At 38.0% G+C, this 15,540-nt stretch overlaps 1 protein-coding gene across 1 annotated transcript in view; it reads right to left on the bottom strand.

The window, feature by feature from the left end:
* PCDH15 (protocadherin related 15) overlaps positions 1-15,540 on the bottom strand; it is a 1,383,724-nt gene that overhangs the window by 65,783 nt on the left and 1,302,401 nt on the right. The window contains exon 30 of the mRNA XM_075072657.1: positions 955-1,170. Within this exon, the coding sequence (XP_074928758.1) occupies positions 955-1,170 (216 nt within the window). The remainder of the gene's footprint in view (positions 1-954; positions 1,171-15,540) is intronic.

The raw sequence follows: 15,540 nt of genomic DNA, 5'->3' as shown, positions 1-15,540 counted from the left end.
GTCGATTTCCGTCCACACTAACCATAATCCGATATGTTAATATTGAATTTAGCGCTACTCCTCTCGTCGGGGTGGAGTACAGAAATCGATTTAAAGAGCCCTTTATATCGACATAAAGGGCATTGTAGTGTGGACAGGTACAGCGTTAAATTGATTTAATGCTCTTTAAATCGATTTAAACGCGTAGTGTAGACCAGGCCTATATCACACAAACTATAAACCTCAAGCAAAACTTCCTCCCTGAGTTTGGCTGTTCCTAGGGTCTCCTTCCAGCATCTTCTCTGTGTTAACTTCATGCCAAAAGAGGGGCAGCTTACTTTATATGCTGGTTGGAGCTAAATAAATCTATCTATTAGCATATCCCCTGATTTTGGGGTGATTCAAGAGAAAAACCCAGCTTTCCTATGTAGAGCCTATTATTCTCCTTATTCCCCAGAACACCCAAGATGTGGTTACCTGTGTTTTCCCAGAAGCACCCAATTGTCAGAGGTCTCATAATATTTATCTATCTGAATTTACAAAACACCATGAGGTACCTATATTGTGCTCTCAGTGCATACAGTAAGTCCCTGATTCCTTCCTGCCTACAGTATTTCTCTTGCTCTGAATGGAATCACACTCCACGAACCCTCAGTCTATGGCTTCTTCATTTTAAATTTAATACAGTTAAAATCCTGCTAGATAGTACATGAGGATATATTCCGTTGATATCTAGCATGTTGAATTATCTTTGTGTAAATAGGGTATATTGCTATAGTACATACATTTTTTTTCAGGGATTCAGAAAGCTTTTGTTTGGGAAAAATAACTTCAGTGTCTTGAAAAGATCATATTCACAAAGTTCATGCCCATCCCTTCTAGCTCTTTGGAACAGAAACTTTATCTAGAGTTAGAATTTTCTCTAGTGTATCAGGCATAGATGTCAAGAAGACATTAACTGATTCATATACTTACAAGTACTTCTGATTTGCTGCTCAGTCCTTTCCCATAATTGTCAGTTGCAATGACCTGAAACTTGAAATAGGACCTTCTCATATTTTTGAACAGCATGGCAGTTTTTATAAGCCCTTCATAGGGTTCGATTACAAAACCTTCTTTGCCATCCTTGATTGGGGGTATGATGAGTCTGTACTGCATAGCACTGTAATTTCCAGTGTCTTTATCATCAGCCTAGTAGGAAACATAAAATAAGCAGAAATGAATAAGGTAAAATATGTGTGCAAAGAGTCATTAGCATTGTCCTTCAAATATAGCTGAAAACTGGTCTAGTGGATCTTTTCCATTCCTGAATGTATGATGTAGGTCTGATAGTGGATATCATTATTAAATGGTCCATTTAACTCTGCAGTAAACAGTCTTTGCTTTTCCAGCAATTTATTTCTCCTTTGTTGGCAAACTGCTCCAAAAGAAATGAAAGCTACAAATGTACTTTTCAGATTTAAAACATATTGGACAGGTAAGTGCATTTTAATTATGAAATCAAGAATGTGGCAGAGGTAATTTTTCCAACTATTAATGTAAAGGAGAGCAGCAGGAAAACCATATGTACCTAGCATCTTCCCCTAACAACCATGTATCCACCTAAGGATTTCTTCTGTCTCCTTACAGACATTCTGCTACCCTCCTGATTTAACAAGTTTATTTTCAGAATAACAACATGAAAATAAATCTTCAGTGAGATTCTGCTGCACAGATCTCTCAACCCAAGTGAGGGAAAGGGACACAAAGGTGGCTTTAAGCCAGTTTTGTACCTCCTAATCATGGGCAGCTCTGTGGTGAGGTTCCTGGAGTAATTTAGATAGCTCTGGGGGCCTAAATGAAGGCAGCTTCTTGGAGCTGCAGCGGTGCCTGGGAATCTGCAACACTGTATACTATCGCTATTCCCCTGACATGCCCCTCTCATCCCAGCTCCACCTCCATCACACACCCCTCCCATGTCATCCCAGTGGCTGTGCTCCACAGTGTCTGTGCTGAAGGTAATATTCTCCCCCCCTACACACATACCCCTCCCGGACACACACACATCCCGGCCTCTGGGGGTTGGAGTGCTGCTGAGGAGCTCATCACTGGTGTTTACGACCAAACCATTAAACTGGGGTATTAAAGATGGACAGCTACTGAATAAATCATCCCTACAACATTCTAGCATTCATTGGTAGCCGGGTCATCCAAGTACTGACATGGTGAAACCTTTTTTTAGTTTGTAATTGCAGCCAAAGTTGGCCGACACTGCAGGCACTGATATTATTGTTACAAAGGATCTGGGTCTCTGTCTATAATTCATAGTTCATCATAAAACAAAACAAAAAACTGCTTGGGGTGGGGTGTAAGGGTATATACTAAGAAGCCCGAATGAAAGTGGCTACAGCCAGTCAAGGTGGACTTTGAAAAACAATAGCTGACCACGGTATCTTTGAAAGGCAGCCATTAATTATTGTTAAGGATTTTCTCTTCATCAATAAACCATGACTTAGAAGGTGAGGAATGAAAACATTTTACCAACTCCTATTGTGTATCTTTCTGTTTTTGAGCTACTTGCATTTCTTAGAATTCAGACATCTACCTTTCTTACTGTCTACAAGTCAGGTAGATGTGTAAATACTATACAATCATCATCATCATCATCATGTTTCCATTACGCTACTGGTGTTTAGGGCAGCGACAAAGCTCCTCCACTTCTGTCTGTTTCTAGTAAGTTTTTAAATGGTTCTCCAGTTGTGCCCCTATAAAATAGTCCCAGTTATTTGTGGGGCTAAAATATGAGCCCAACGCTGAGTTTAAGTGAGCATCTTTTGAAAATCAGTACATAAATGTCTAACTAACTCACAAAAATGGGTCAGATTTCTCCTTATGGTAACCCTACTGATTTCAGTAATCTTTAATAAGGATCCCACTTCAAACCCTAATTTAATCTTGTATGTTTTGAGTTTAATGTATTATGCTAAACATTCTACTCCATGTAATGTGAGCTAAATTGAGTATAAGGTGGGAACCAAAAATTACAAATATGAAATTTAACATGTTTTCTAGTATTAACAATACTTGTTTAAAATTGAATGCTAGTTGGTAACACACAAATAAAACCTCAATGGCAGTATATAATCTGCGGATTGTGGACAGATTAGAAAGGTTCCTTTAAGTTCTATTAAGATCCGTCTTCTCTATCTGTTCTCAGGGAGCTTTAAATCCTCCATTTATTCACAAATGAAATTAGAAAGCCTCCATCCAGGGTAACAATGGAAGCCTCTATATTTAAAAATAACACTGTATAATCCACACAGAAGACAACATATTTACTGTAGAATAAATAGGAATGAAATAGTTTATGGAAAAAAAATCATGTTCATGCACAGTAACTACTTTTTAAACCTTAATAGCTTCGCTATTTTTTAAACAAATATGTAGCTATGTGCCCTTGTCAATATCCTGGCCATTAATTGTCCTGTATCAGACCTCAGTTTTAAACTTTTGAGGATGTATATAAACACCAATAACACATTTAAAACCACAAATTTGTTTGCACTCCTATAATTCTGAAACCAAAAAATAACCCCAAGTAAAATTTCATTTAAATTCCAGACAGTACAGTGTGGGTACAATATAGAGACACCTTGTAGTCTCTATATTGAAAACATATAGATTCCATTTTTATATAGCAAGAATTTGTTGGCAAACTATTTACACCAGATGGTTATAATAATACAAATATAATAATAATAAATTATAATAATGGCCTTATACTGATGGCCTTTTCTCCCCTTCCCAGTATGGACTTGCTTTATAAGAGACATAATTTAACCCTTTCAATAAACAGCAAAAATTATTACTAAAATTGACTCAATAGACTGGCTTTCTCAAATGTTCCACAGTATCTGGATCTCTGTGCATAGGTTTTAGGTGTGATGTAAAACCACATTTCCACTTGGTGTTTTATGGGCATCACTGGGGGACAAACGACAAATTCTGATCCAAACTAGGTGTGCATAAATGGACAATGAGTATTCTTCACAAAGACTGAGTCAGTTCGAAAGAAGGGTATGGATGAAAAATTGGATGACATCCAGGCTACAGATACTGAACAACCAACTAAAATAGTTTTAATAATTTAATGACAAATTCCAAGGCACTTATTTAAAACCTCTAAAATTAATAGTTCAATTGATTAGGAATGTGGTAGATGTTGAACCTGGATTTAATGGCCAAAACTGTGTCAAGACAAATAATTGCAGATCTTAGGTGCACATCCTCTAAAGAATTATGATCCAGAGTTCTTACACTGATAGATACTTCACCAGTTCAAATGTCCCGGACCAGAGGTCTTTACCCAGTAAGTGAAATGCAAACTGATCGTTTAAACAAGGAACAGAAGAATTGTTCTGTGCATCATATTTTAAAATATTGGCCCTAATCCTCAAATGTGTCAAACTCAAGTCCCAGCACTAAGCCATCTTTCCTCTCCACAATAATTTACGCATTTGAAATTTTGCCCTTTGTCTCTATGTGTGAAATGCTGTCCTTAATATCAATGACAGTTTTGCCACTGACAACAGTGGGGCCAGGATTTCACCCTATGTACCTTGGTTTACCCACCTATGTACCCTACTTTACCCACAGGCATGCCAAGTACCCACAATCTTAGGGATATAGAGCACATGGAACTCCTTGGATGAAACTTGCCAAGTGCAAATCATTCCAAGACTGACAGAAAATTCTTTATATCTTGATTTCAACTGTCCTTAATTTCCAATTTTCCTTTTCTCCTTTAATTGTACTTTGATAAAACATAATGAAACTTAGTGTCACATTCAACTTTACCAAATCACTAGAGAGAGCCTGTGAGATGTCATTCACATAATATGCTAAAGTCTTTTTAACACAAAGTAGGTATGTTTGCTATTCCTGTAATTTGTCATGAAGGTAAATATTTTTGTCACTTCATTGGGAGAGATATATGATGTCTCAAGGGTTGTGATATGACTGTCAAAGAAGAGAAAGAGCTCAAATTAATCTTAATATTATGGTAGTATAGCTTTCTTTTGCTTATCTAGCAGAAATAAATATGCTGATGTCTCCTGAATTCTGTTACGAATGATTACTGATAAATATTTATGTCCTTAGAATTACTGGGCTAAATGTAATTGTGATGTAACTGGGCATTACTTCATCTCTCTGAATGGAGTTCCTACCCAGGGTTAGCTTGAGCCAGGTTTTCTCTTTTTTATAAACTATTCACATTTTCATGATAGTCAAATATTGTTATGTACTTTAGGCCTCGATATTAAGAGTATTTAACACTTTGTCATTAATGTTACATTTCATAACTTCTTTGGCAATTTTCTCTTGAAACAACAAATAAGAATTCAGAATGATAATAAATAAATATTGCTAGTTCAAACATACAGCAAATCACTAGCAAAATTAAAATACCTGATATTTCATTGGCTGCTAGAAATGAAAACAGAACCAACATTGGGTTCCCAAAAGGTTACTTCATCTTCCAAGAGGGAATGATAAGCTGTAGTTTTTCCTGTTCCTACACTCAAAAACCCTACTCTAAAGCCCAGTACAGCAAACTCAGCAGGATGCAAAGTACGACTATGCTACTGTTGACATAACACAAATCAGGTCCTGACATTTTTCTTAAATACACAGAAACAAAATTGCACTTTCTGAATTTTTTTTATTATAAATTGTTACAACAGTGATAGAGTTTCTGGAGAACTGGTGGGGAGGACAGATGTAAGATAATGTCTGGAAATGTCTGGGACACACTGTAGTTGATCAATAGCAGACTCAAGGAGGCAGGAGATGAAAGAGGAGTTCAGAGGAGGAGAGAAGATGCACAAGGATGCATGAGAAGAGAAGTATATCGTATTGGACTAATTAAAATAGATCCTTCCCGTGGTGTTTCTATAGATATAGCAAGTTACAATATGTTTTTGCACATTTTGGTTTTTGATTCTGTGGGTGTCCGAACCTTAGACTGTAGCTGCTCCCAGAGCAAGCCCAAGAGTCCACGGAAAATTGGGAGATGTATGGACAGAATGCTGAATATGGAGATCGGTATACTAGGAGGCAGTCAGAGAATTCTGAGACTGTAGGGAAAAAGCAATCCATTGGAAAAGTAACACTGGATGTAGGTGGCAGTGTAATGAAACATAGTGGCAAAGAGAAAAGACCAAAAAAATGGACAAAATAAAGAATAAGCCAATGGTTAGAACAAACTGACTGCAATATAAAACTAAAACATAAAGCATAAAAGCTGGTGATTCAAAAGCAGTGGGGTAGCAGACATGGGCTAGCTTTTAGACTTGCAAATACTCACCAAGCTGTATGTTCCTGCAGGCACAAATGATATTGCAGGCAAAAAATGATATTTTATGTGCCAGCAACATTTGAATATGCCATCTGCTTAGTGCCACTAAACAAGAAAAGAAAAGAAAACAAAACAAAAGGAAGGAAAAAGAGAAGAAAAAGAGTTCATTCATTTTATGAGCCCCTTTAGCATATTTTGACTCATGATTAAGGGTGACCTTGCTAGGGAATGTGGAATGCAAATGGGACTGATAATGGGTTTCCAGCTCTAGGTTGCTAGTTTGAATCTAGCTCACTTCAGTAGCAACAAAAGCTGTTACCATCTGATGGCTGGTTTAGTAGCTTACAAATTAATGGTTCCAGTGAAGTCTCTAGTGACCATCACAAACAAGCCACCAACAAAACTGTCACCCCCATTGGTAGTTTCAGTAAAAAAAAGTCAAGGATTTTGTTGTAGGTTGAGCTTTATCATTCTCCTCCAGGTCAGGTTAGAAATATCTTAACAGAATGGTGTGGGGAAGCCTGCAGTGCTGATACTGCCCAAGCTGTGGCTGTTCTCTGTAGAGGCATTCAAGCTTTAGAGATGTCAAAACAGCACCTTTCATGAAGGCCACATTAATTTGGCTTTGTTTGTTACATTGTTCCTACAGATGTTCTGTATTAAAAGAAAATGATCAAAGTCTAGTAGAAATATTGGAGATCTGTATCTTTGCAAATCTATCTGAGCTTCCACTGAAGTCAATGGAAAATACAGGTGCTCAGCACCTTTAAAAGCTGGCCCGAACTTCAGTTCAGGTGTCAAAATACTGGTTTAGAAATCTTACTTTAGATACCCAGGTTTGAAAATGTTAACATGAATTACTATTATACTCTACACACGAAATTTTAAAATAAAATATAATTAATAAACAAAGAACCACACAAGAGAAAAACAAAATTACACCTGTACCCCGATATAACGCAGTCCTCAGGAGACAAAAAATCTCACTGTGTTATAGGTGAGACTGTGTTACATCAAACTTGCTTTGCCCCCACCATTCCTTGTTCCCTGACTGCCCCCTCCAGAGACCCCCGTCCCTAATCACTCCCAGGATCCCACCCTCTACCCAACTCCCCTGTCCCCTGACTGTTTCGACCCCATCCATCCCACCTCACCCCCCACCCCCTGACAGGCACTCACCAGCAGTGGCAGGAAGTAAAGCAGCGCAGCCTCAGTCCACTCCACTCTGCCAGCTCCCAGCCATGGCGCTCCACTTCCTGCCACCAGTAAGTGTGGGGAGGTTGGGGAAAGGACGCTGCTCTTGGCCCCCCACTAATCCCCCGGGCCACTCTGGGACTGCGGGGTCCTCAAAAGTGCCCTTCCAGAGCTCCTTCCCCCTAGACCCTGAGTGGGGGGGAAGCCCCTGACTGCCCCCAAGACCCTCTGCCCCTTATCAAACCTCTCAGCCCCGGCCCGGTCCGGCACCCTTAACACACTGCTCAGAGCAGCGTGTCTGAGCTTTACTGTGTTACATGCGAACCCGCGTTATATCGGGTCGCATTATATTGGGGTAGAGGTGTATATTCTTTAGTAAAAGTTTCAGAGCACTGACGTATCTAGAGATATGCTTCTAGAAAGAAATTATCTTTGAGTTTGAAATTACCATACTATTATTCTTAGTACATCAAGCAGCTTCCTGTCAGAGTCCAAATGTCATAGCAGAGATGCATGTCCACTGCTGTCATGGCTAATACTTTTCATAGTGGATTTCCTCACTACCTCTGCTTAACATGTTCTTTTCTCCCTTCAGATTATTTTTTGTCACTTTTAAATGGCATTTTAACTAATAAAATACTGTGACTGGCAAAATAGATAGAGTCATGATGGAGTCACTTATATTAAGATGTATGTCTTCTTCTATACACAAAAGTATAAATGGAAAAGATAAAACTAATTTCTAAAGAAAAACATTTTTCAAAGCATCTGTGATGCAGGCTCAATGACACTCTTCCATCAATATTATGGTCAGGTTATCATTTTCAGTTATAGGAAAGAGAAAGCATACAAAAGGGGCCAAAACAATTAAAATATGGGCAGAAAACAACAAATGAGATTTAATTTGGAGAAAAATAAAAACTTGCCAGTTTTCTATATGCATGCACTACTCTTACTGCACACTTACGCACACGGCTTTATACATGAATTTACTGATAGCTACATTAAGTGATAGTTAACATCAATCTAATCTTTGCAAGGAATGTAAGTAAAAAAAATAATCCCCAGTCCCCTATGCCTCATCACACAAAAAGCTATCTCATAAAACAATGACTTTTCTATAAGAATATCAGTTTGATTAATTTGTAGGGAAATCCCTGAACTGTGAGTAAAATTATGATGATATTGTAAAAGGACACAGTGATTTTACTGGAATTAATGTATGATGCTTTACTTCTTTATGCCTTACTCAAAAATAATCAAACAGTAACAAAGGAATGTTAGTTAATATTATTAAGTGAACACACAAAAAATAGAAATGGTCTGAAATGATAATTCTGTCAGCCACAATGTAAGAATAAGGTTAACTAGAGGAGATACAAATGCATTAGAGACTCCACTAGGTCTATCATCATCAAACTGTTCTGTTGGCTTCATGATAGAGTCATTAATAACAAAAGTAGATCAGCCACTTCCAGAGATCTTAATTCACTGATATTTAGTCTGGCAAGCTACCTTTTCTGGAAACATGTTTTCACCTTTATAGCCCAAACTTCCAAATTCTTACCCACACTAATAGGCCTTATAAATTCTGGTGAATTCAGCACAAAACCTGCCCATATAATTAGCTGGAATTTTATTTGCTTATTTGAATGCACTTGGATAAGACATTTTGAAAAGCTCTATTATTTATAGAATGGATTTGTCAAACAAGAATGTTTGTTGATAATCTGCCTACATGAAACAAAGATTATTTTTCATAAAGTTCATAAAGGTTAAGTGGTCAAATCAAGGAACAGAAACAATATGAATGTGTCTTAAGTGACCAACACACAGCACAAGTAGTGAATAACAAATAGTGACCAATTCATGACCAAACTATAGGGTCAAATTATTTGCTGAACAATTCTCAACAACAAACAAATGAATAAAAATTGTGATTTATTTGCACAAAGTTAATTAAAAAAAAGAAAAAGGGCAAAGTTCATTTGATTAAATAGTCACAATGAATAATTTGAAGTTTATTCCTTAATTTGTAGATTATAAAGCCAAAAGGGATCAGTGTGATCATTTAGTCTGATTCATACGGGGAATCCCAATGTAATCAATAAGACTACTCATGAAAACAAGCATACTCATATGAATATGGATTAGTGGCATCAGGCCTCAAACTGTATCCAATTAAATCCTCTGGGAAGGAAAAGAAAACTTTTACAAGCACCTCGAAAGGGTAAAAGCCAGAATCAATGACTATAGCCTTTTGTGCTGCACCATATGGTAGATGTAATCAATTCTTTAAAAACTAGAGGTTCTAGAGGTTTAGATCTAGGGGAATATATATCAATTAAATAGTTTATATTTTAAAAAATACTTAGGAATAGAGAGTTTGGGGGAAAGTATGAAGATGAAAGTGAACATATTAAATAATTGGGTCTAGAGAACTGGTGAATAATGTAAGTTTATTCATTTTTTTAACAGATGGATTATTTTCTTTCCTTCTTTCCTTCCTTCCTTCCTTTCTTGGTACTTGATGCCTAAGTCAGTCAAATGGATGGGGAAAAGAACAATTGGAATAATTTTAGCCATTGTTTTATCAGAGTCCGCTAGAGTTATTTAACAGTTCTAAAGTTAACCTTATACTTTTAGCCTTCTCAGATAATGATTAATGAACAAAGGTTTTAAGAAATGTTCACTTGTCTGTTCTATTCAGGCTCGTATACTGTGCCCATCACTGTGGTATCTTACCACCTACTGGGACATTGCTGTAGTGATATGAAAAGAGCAATTTGAACTTTTCACTTCCCCATCACTTCAGACATTAAATTATCAAAGTAAAGAAAATACTTAGGAAAAATAAGTCATATTTTAAAATCAGAGAGATTAGAATTGGGAAAGCAAAATGTTTGAGAAAATGTGCCAATAAGACACCATTACAGTGAAAAGTCAATTTCCTCCTTTAATCCCCCAAAGGTAATGTGTGTCACTTATTCTTTGTAAAATAGTTTGAGGGTATTGTGTAGAATGCAGTCAGGTTCTAATAATGAGGTGAAAAGTAAAAGGTGTATGAAAACCCAATTGATATGCAAAATAACTCCGATAATCTAATTTGAAATTCAAAACAAATCTCAGAATGCAAAATACATAGATTAATAGCTATGATTAGTACATGTTTATTTTTAATTCACACAGTCATAACGAAAAGCATGAGATAATATTTGACCATGAGAATGACAGCAGAGAATGAACATCTATGACTGTTCTAATTCCTGAAGACACAGAATTTCATAAAAGGGACGCAATGAAAGAAGGCAGGGGTTTCTATAATTCCAAGCAGTGACCTGTTCTGTTTTAGCCCTTAAAATGTTGTTATGGGCACAAACGAAACAAGAACAATTACAATAATAATTAAAGCAATTACCCAGACTGCTGTTCCAGCTGTCTCACCACTGCAGTCCCAGTTGCAATGTTTATAGAATGAAAGGGAAGCCCAAATAACCAGGAATTCTCCTAATAGCAACCATTAGCCACCATGGCTCCCCAATTGACAATATTTCTGGAGGGGACAATTTAATAGATTGCATTTATTTTTTGAGGAAGTGGTTTAATTGTATTTGTTATTTTGATTCCAAAATTAAGAGACATTAGCATCTAGTAGAAGTTCTCTCCTAGAAAATCCAAAGTCTCCCCTACACCATTCCAGATCCTTAACCCTTGCTCCAGCCCCTTTGTGCTACTCAGTGGCACAAATGTGATGGAAAACTGCCCTGAGAAGGTAGGTGGGGATTATTTTGCATCAGGGAATCCACAAGTGGCCTAGCCAGCCTTATGTAACCTCCCTCAGTACTTTTCCACATCATTGAGAACATGTGGAGCACGTGATCAATACCACACATGTTCCAATAATCCAGGACTGATGGCACTGGGCCATTAACAAGGGGATAGTAGTGCCTATATAAATTAAAGCAGCTGTCAAACTGCTCTAACTTATGGTAAGGACCAAATTAGTTTCCAGCTACTCCCTGGTTCTAAAGAATGCAAAGATGGCTTAAAAGCACCTTTGTCCAATCCCTCTGGTCCTGCATCAATGGACCTGGGCCACCACATGGTATTATCTTTGAGGAATTCTTTTGTGATTTAGTGCTGATTGAAAAATTTCTTTAAAGCCTTTTCTAATGGAGAATAGAGTATTAATGTACTTTGGGAAACATTCTGGAAAAGGGAGGAAGTGATTTTGAGAAGGCTGATTTATCAAAAATGTGTGGCTGTGTGAAGCTGTTTGCAGAGTTGCAAAATTAGAAGTAGCCTTGGCCATATGTGCAGGTGCAATTGAATTTATCATACAGTCCTGCAGTTTCTCACTTGGTATCATCAACATATACACAAACTTCAGAATGTGCCCAACCCAGGCAGCCAAATGCACATTAGCTCTGCTCAAGACAGCACACTAAAAATATATTTTACAGTGTTGTCAATAGGTGGCATAGGTAGTGGCTTAGGCTATCCACCTGAGTAGGTATCAGGGCATCTGGGTGGTTTGATTCCTGATTACACTGATATTTTTAGTGCATTACTTGGAGCAGAGCTAGCACAACTTTCTACCTGAGCTGGGAAGCATGCTCCCAGCTGCAATGTACACATACCCAATGTTACATAAAGTGGTTCTATAGATCTTTTCCTGTCTATACACTTGCCTACTTGTTGAAATTGATACTATATAGATTTAAAAGGAACCTAAGGTTGACTATATTAGTAGTAAACTCAACTTTTTATTTTAGCCACTTTTCTTCAGATGTGATCTCAGTTTATAATAGGGCCAATTTTGATATTAATGCTACATGTTAATTAGTATATGGGAGAAAAATCTCAGTTCAGATATTTTAAATAGAGGCAACAAGTTATAGAACCTTTTGAAGCCTGCTTTTTGGACCTTTTATCTCTCCTTCCATGGAGTACTGACCTTATACCAACCTTATACATGTCGAATGATTGGTATGGCTATAGCAAAGGTCTCCATGTTTTATATCAGCTGATCACTGGACTAGTAATTAAAATTAACTGTCTTAACAATGGCTTTTAATATGCTAACATATATTTAAGATCCTCTTTCTGTTTCCATTTCCTGAGAAAAGGTGGAAGAATTTTAAAGCGTGGTCTTTTATTGGCCTTTCATCTACTTCAAACTATCTTTCTAAAAAATCTGCAATAGGACAGGTGACAAAGCCCACAGGTAAGTGGAGAACATGGAGACCTGGGAGATGGGTTGGAAATAGGAGGGAACGTGGGCTATAATGGCAGAGAGAAAGGAGAGTCAGGGCAAAACTAGGTGGCAAGATCAAACCAGTATCTTAGATGCCTATATACAAATGCGAGATGTATGGGTAATAAGCAGGAAGAATTGGAAGTGCTAATAAATACAACTATGACATTGTTGGCATCACCGAAACTTGGTGGGATAATACACGACTGGAATGTTGGTATGGATGGGTACAGCTTGCTCAGAAAGGATAGACAGGGGGAAAAGGGAGGAGGTACAGCAACATAGAGACATGGATTTCAGGAAGGCGGATTTTAGTGAGCTCAGAGAGCTGATAGGTAAGGTCCAATGGGAATCAAGACTGAGGAGAAAAACAACTGAGGAGAGTTGGCAATATTTCAAAGGGACACTATTAAGGGCCCAAAAGCAAGCTATTCCGCTGGGTAGGAAAGATAGAAAATGTGACAAAAGACCAGCTTGGCTTAACCATGAGATCTTGCATGATCTAAAAAATAAAAAGAAGAGTCTCACACAAACATTGAATCCTAGGACATACAATCATGAATCAAGCGCCCTAGGATTTAGAGCACAATGGTAGAAAGGCAAAGGCACAACAATGAGCTCAAACTATCTCAGGAGTCGGAAGACTGTTTACAATACATTACAAGCACCGTGGAAGCCACAGGGACTAGGGTAGGCCAATATGTTCAGTGGGAAGGGAGAAACAGTACAGGAAACTTGGAAATGGCAGAGATGCTCAATGACTTCTTTTTTGGTCTTCACACGAGAAGTCCTGAAAGGAATGTCGTAACATAGTGAATGCTAATAGGAAGGGGGTAGCTTTGGAAGAATAAAATTAAAAAAAAGAGCAAGTTAAAAATCACTTAGAAAAGTTAGATGCCGCCTGCAAGTCACCAAGGGCCTGATGAAATGCATCCTAGAATACTCAAGGAAGCTAATAGAGGAGGTATCTGAGCCTCTAGCTATCCCCTATCTTTGGAAAATCATGGAGACGGGAGAGACTTCCAGAAGACTGGAAAAGGGCAAATATAGTGCCCATCTATAGAAAAGGGAAAATAAAACAACCCAGGAAACTACAGACCAGTTAGTTTTAACTTCTGTGCCAGGGAAGATAATGGAGCAAGTAATTAAAGAAATCATCTGCAAACACTTGGAAGGTGGTAAGGTGATAGGGAATAGCCAGCATGGATTGTAAACGAACAAATCATGTCAAAACCAATCTGATAGCTTTCTTTGATAGGATAACGAGTCTTGTGGATAAGGAGAAGCGGTGATGTGGTATACCTAGACTTTAGTAAGGCATTGATACAGTCTCGCATGATATTCTTTATCGATAAACTAGGCAAATACAACTTAGATGGGGCTATATATAAGGTGGGTGCATAACTGGCTGGATAACTGTACTCAGAGAGTAGTTATTAATGGCTTCCCAATCCTGCTGGAAAGGTATAACAAATGGGGGTTCCGCAGGGTCTGTTTTGGGACGCGGTCTGTTCAATATCTTCATCAATCGACTTAGATACTTGGCATAGAAAGTACGCTTATTAAGTTTGCAGATGATACCCAAACGGGAGGGATTGCAACTGCTTTGGAGGATGGAGGTCATAATTCAAAAATGATCTGGACAAATTGGAGAAATGTCGGAGGTAAACTAGGATGAAGTTTAATAAAAGACAAATGCAAAGTGCTCCATTTAGGAAAGAACAATCAGTTTACACATACAGAATGGGAAGAGACTGTCTAGGAAGGAGTACAGCAAAAAGATCTAGGGGTTATAGTGGACCACAAGCGACAATATGAGTCAACAGTGTGATACTGTTGCAAAAAAGCAAACGTGATTCTGGGATGCATTAACAGGTGTGTTGTGAGCAAGACAGGAGAAGTCATTCTCCACTCTACTCTGTGCTTGTTAGGCCTCAACTGGAACATTGGGTCCAGTTCTGGCATACCATTTCAAGAAAGATGTCGAGAAATGGAGAGAGTCCAGGAGATGAGAGCAACACAGAATGATTACAGGTCTAGGGAACATAAAGCCTATGAAGAAAGGCCTGAAAGAATTGGGTTTGTTTTAGTTTGGAAAAGACGAAGACTGAGAAGGACATGATAACAGTTTTTCAGAATATCTAAAAGGGTGTCCATAAAAGAGGGGGAGAAAACTTGTCATCTTAGCCAATGGGCTTAAACGTTTTAGGTTGGACATTAGGAAAAAGTTCTAATTGTCAGGGGTAGTTAAACGACTGCATGAATAAACTGCCTAGGGAGGTTGTGGAATCTCTATCTCTGGACATATTTTAAGCGTAGTTAGATAAATGTCTATCAGGGTGTCTAGACAGTCTTCCTGGATCTCTCCATCTCTGGAGATATTTAAGAGTAGGTTAGATAAATGTCTATCAGGGATGGTCTAGACAGTATTTGGTCCTGCCATGAGGGCAGGGGACTGGACTTGATGACCTCTCGAGGTCCCTTCTGGCTCTACAATCTATGAATTTATCTGATGTAAACGGACTTCTATTGAATGGAACATTTTCCACTACCAGTCAGTTTTATTGTCCTTCTCTCCCATTTAAATGTGGGTCCACTGCTAATGTATTCTGAAGTCTAGATTTTTCTCGCTCTCCCCCACCTTTTGAATGGGTCTGCATAACAGCTTTTATTTTATTTTTTACTCCAAAAAACTTCATTAAATTTAACAGATGAATTTAAGAATAACATACAGAGGGCATCTGATGGTCTTCAGTGGGTACCATCTCTCTTT

Source organism: Chelonoidis abingdonii, chromosome 15 (assembly GCF_003597395.2).
Source record: "Chelonoidis abingdonii isolate Lonesome George chromosome 15, CheloAbing_2.0, whole genome shotgun sequence".
In the NCBI taxonomy this organism is placed as follows: Eukaryota; Metazoa; Chordata; order Testudines; family Testudinidae; genus Chelonoidis; species Chelonoidis abingdonii.
The sequence above is the reverse complement of the archived record's forward strand: the minus strand, read 5'-3'. Positions and strand labels throughout refer to the sequence as shown.